The 2,128-nt window shown below is 54.0% G+C and overlaps 1 protein-coding gene across 1 annotated transcript in view; it reads left to right on the forward strand.

Annotated features, from left to right (window-relative positions):
- The first annotated feature begins 2,051 nt into the window (after window positions 1-2,051).
- Window positions 2,052-2,128, forward strand: part of YTHDF1 (YTH N6-methyladenosine RNA binding protein 1) — a 15,241-nt gene continuing 15,164 nt past the window's right edge. The window contains exon 1 of the mRNA XM_015824331.1: window positions 2,052-2,096. Coding sequence (XP_015679817.1) covers window positions 2,070-2,096 — 27 coding nt within the window. The 5' untranslated portion in view covers window positions 2,052-2,069. The remainder of the gene's footprint in view (window positions 2,097-2,128) is intronic.

Raw genomic sequence — 2,128 nt, forward strand, 5'->3', positions numbered from 1 at the left:
CAAACTATTGCTTTGGGCCAGCGTGTTGGTGATCATGGGATCAGCATTTGTAATCTTTCCAGCCAGCTTCTGACAAGCAAGGTCAGTGGGAAAAGCTGGATTCACTTAATGACCATGATTCAATTTACTATGGCAAAAAAGTTCATAAAATGGGGCAAAACTCACTTAGCAATCGAAATGTTGGGCTCAGTTATGGTTGTAAGTTGAGGACTACATGTAATTGGTCTCTGAAGGTTTTTTTTTTTTGAAAAATTGCCCCCATATTCCCATTACCCTCCCTACACCTGTGATGTGTTTTGCAATCTACTTATCTTTATCCCAAAGTACTTTTGATTGGGTTCATGCAGCATGCTGGGCTATAAAGTGGTTTGGTGTACAGTATTTGTACCTTGTGGTTATTGCAGTGTGTATTGGGCTTAGCAAATTCAGCCAACCCTTTTAAATCAAGATTTTGCTTCAGGTGTAAGTCCATTCACACAACACGCTGAACCCTGCAGGTTTTGGATTTGGACTTATTTGAATGGCTGGATCCAACTGTCAGTGTGGTAGCAGGGTGAATGATAGCTTTAGCATTAGCTTTTGTCTCAAGTTATGGTTGATTGTGAACCATGATTAAGCAAACCGTACTTTAGTACAAGTTATTGTTCTGTTTATTATATTCAATGGAATGCAGAACAAAATTTATGATTATGTTCATTAGGGGGAACTCATTAATGTTCTTCAGAAGAGGATGTTACTCGATCCCAATAATCCACAGTTACACAAACCATGGTTTGGGCTCTTTGTGTGAACTCAACCACCGCCTGCTCCTCCTTAATAAGGCCTAGCTCAGGGGTAGGCAACCTTGGCTCTTTTATGACTCGTGGACTTCAACTCCCAGAATTCCTGAGCCAGCCAAGCTGAGGGGAAAGGGAGAGGTTTCCATGCTGAGCCAGGCTGGCTCAGGAATTCTGGGAGTTGAAGTCCACGAGTCATAAAAGAGCCAAGGTTGCCTACCCCTGGCCTAGCTCCTCGGGGCTAGAGAAGCACTGAAGTTCAACAGGTAGCATTTGGCCGCATGTCCGGGCCACACCTGCTGAACGTCTACCTGCCACGCGACAACCTAAAACGAAGCAGCCTCATGATGAAAAGCGGCTATTCCCTACGCCCATCCTCAAAAGAACGTGGGGGTTAGACTTTGGGGGGGGGCTATTTTGGGAGATAGAGATCGGCCATGATATTCCCCCCCCTCAGCTTTTCTGTCTTTCCGATTGGCTCGGACTCTTTCCTGATCCCACCCGTTGGCCTGCCAATCACCCGTCTTCCACGGAGGATTGGGCGGGAACTTAAAAACTAAGCAAACCAAAGGCGGGGCGGCGTTAGACACCCCTTGGCGCAACGGCCGTCTCGCTCGTGCGCATGCTCCGGCAGGTGATGCCTTCCTCTCCCCCTCCCTCTCCGCCGGCGAGCGCGCGGTGGCCTTTTGCTTTTTTTCCCCCCCCTTCCCGGCGTGCTCCGCGCAGCCGAGGCGTTGACGTCATCGGAGCCCGGTCTCCGCCGCCATTGGAGTTCGAAGGCTCCTCCGGCTGCCCGAGAGTCTCCTTTGCCTTCCGGCCTCTCCGTTTTTCAAGGGAAGGAGAGGGAGGAGGAGGCGGCGGCGGCGGTAGGGATTCCAGAAGGCTCGAGGCCAAGAGCCGGGGAAGCGAGAGGAAGGACCGGCGAGCGCGCAGCAGCAGCAGCGGCGGCGGGCCTTTTTTCTCTCCTCCCACCCCCCTCCCTCCATCTCTCCTTGTGTGTGTGGAGGCGAACGATGTGAGGGAAGAAACGAGCGCGCGCACGGACGAGCCAGCGCGCGTGCGCGCGGCCCTCTCCCCCCTCCTTCCCTTGACCTAACGCCCCCCCCGCTCCCCTTTCTCACTCCCCCTCCCTCCCTCCCACGCACCTCGCGCGTGCGCGTAGGCCCCTTTCTTGGAGGGTGAGAGGAGCGGGGGAGGGAGCGCGCGGGCGCTCGTGCCTCGCCCCGCCCCTCCACTCCTCTTCCCTTTCCCCCTCCCAGCCCCCCCTCCCCTTTATTTCAGGGCGCATGAGAGATGTCTGCCACTAGCGTTGACCCCCAGGTAAGTCGATCGGATAGGGGGTGGGGGGGGGG

Source organism: Protobothrops mucrosquamatus, unplaced genomic scaffold (assembly GCF_001527695.2).
Source record: "Protobothrops mucrosquamatus isolate PMUCROS unplaced genomic scaffold, P.Mucros_1.0 scaffold2205, whole genome shotgun sequence".
NCBI classification, from domain to species: domain Eukaryota; kingdom Metazoa; phylum Chordata; class Lepidosauria; order Squamata; family Viperidae; genus Protobothrops; species Protobothrops mucrosquamatus.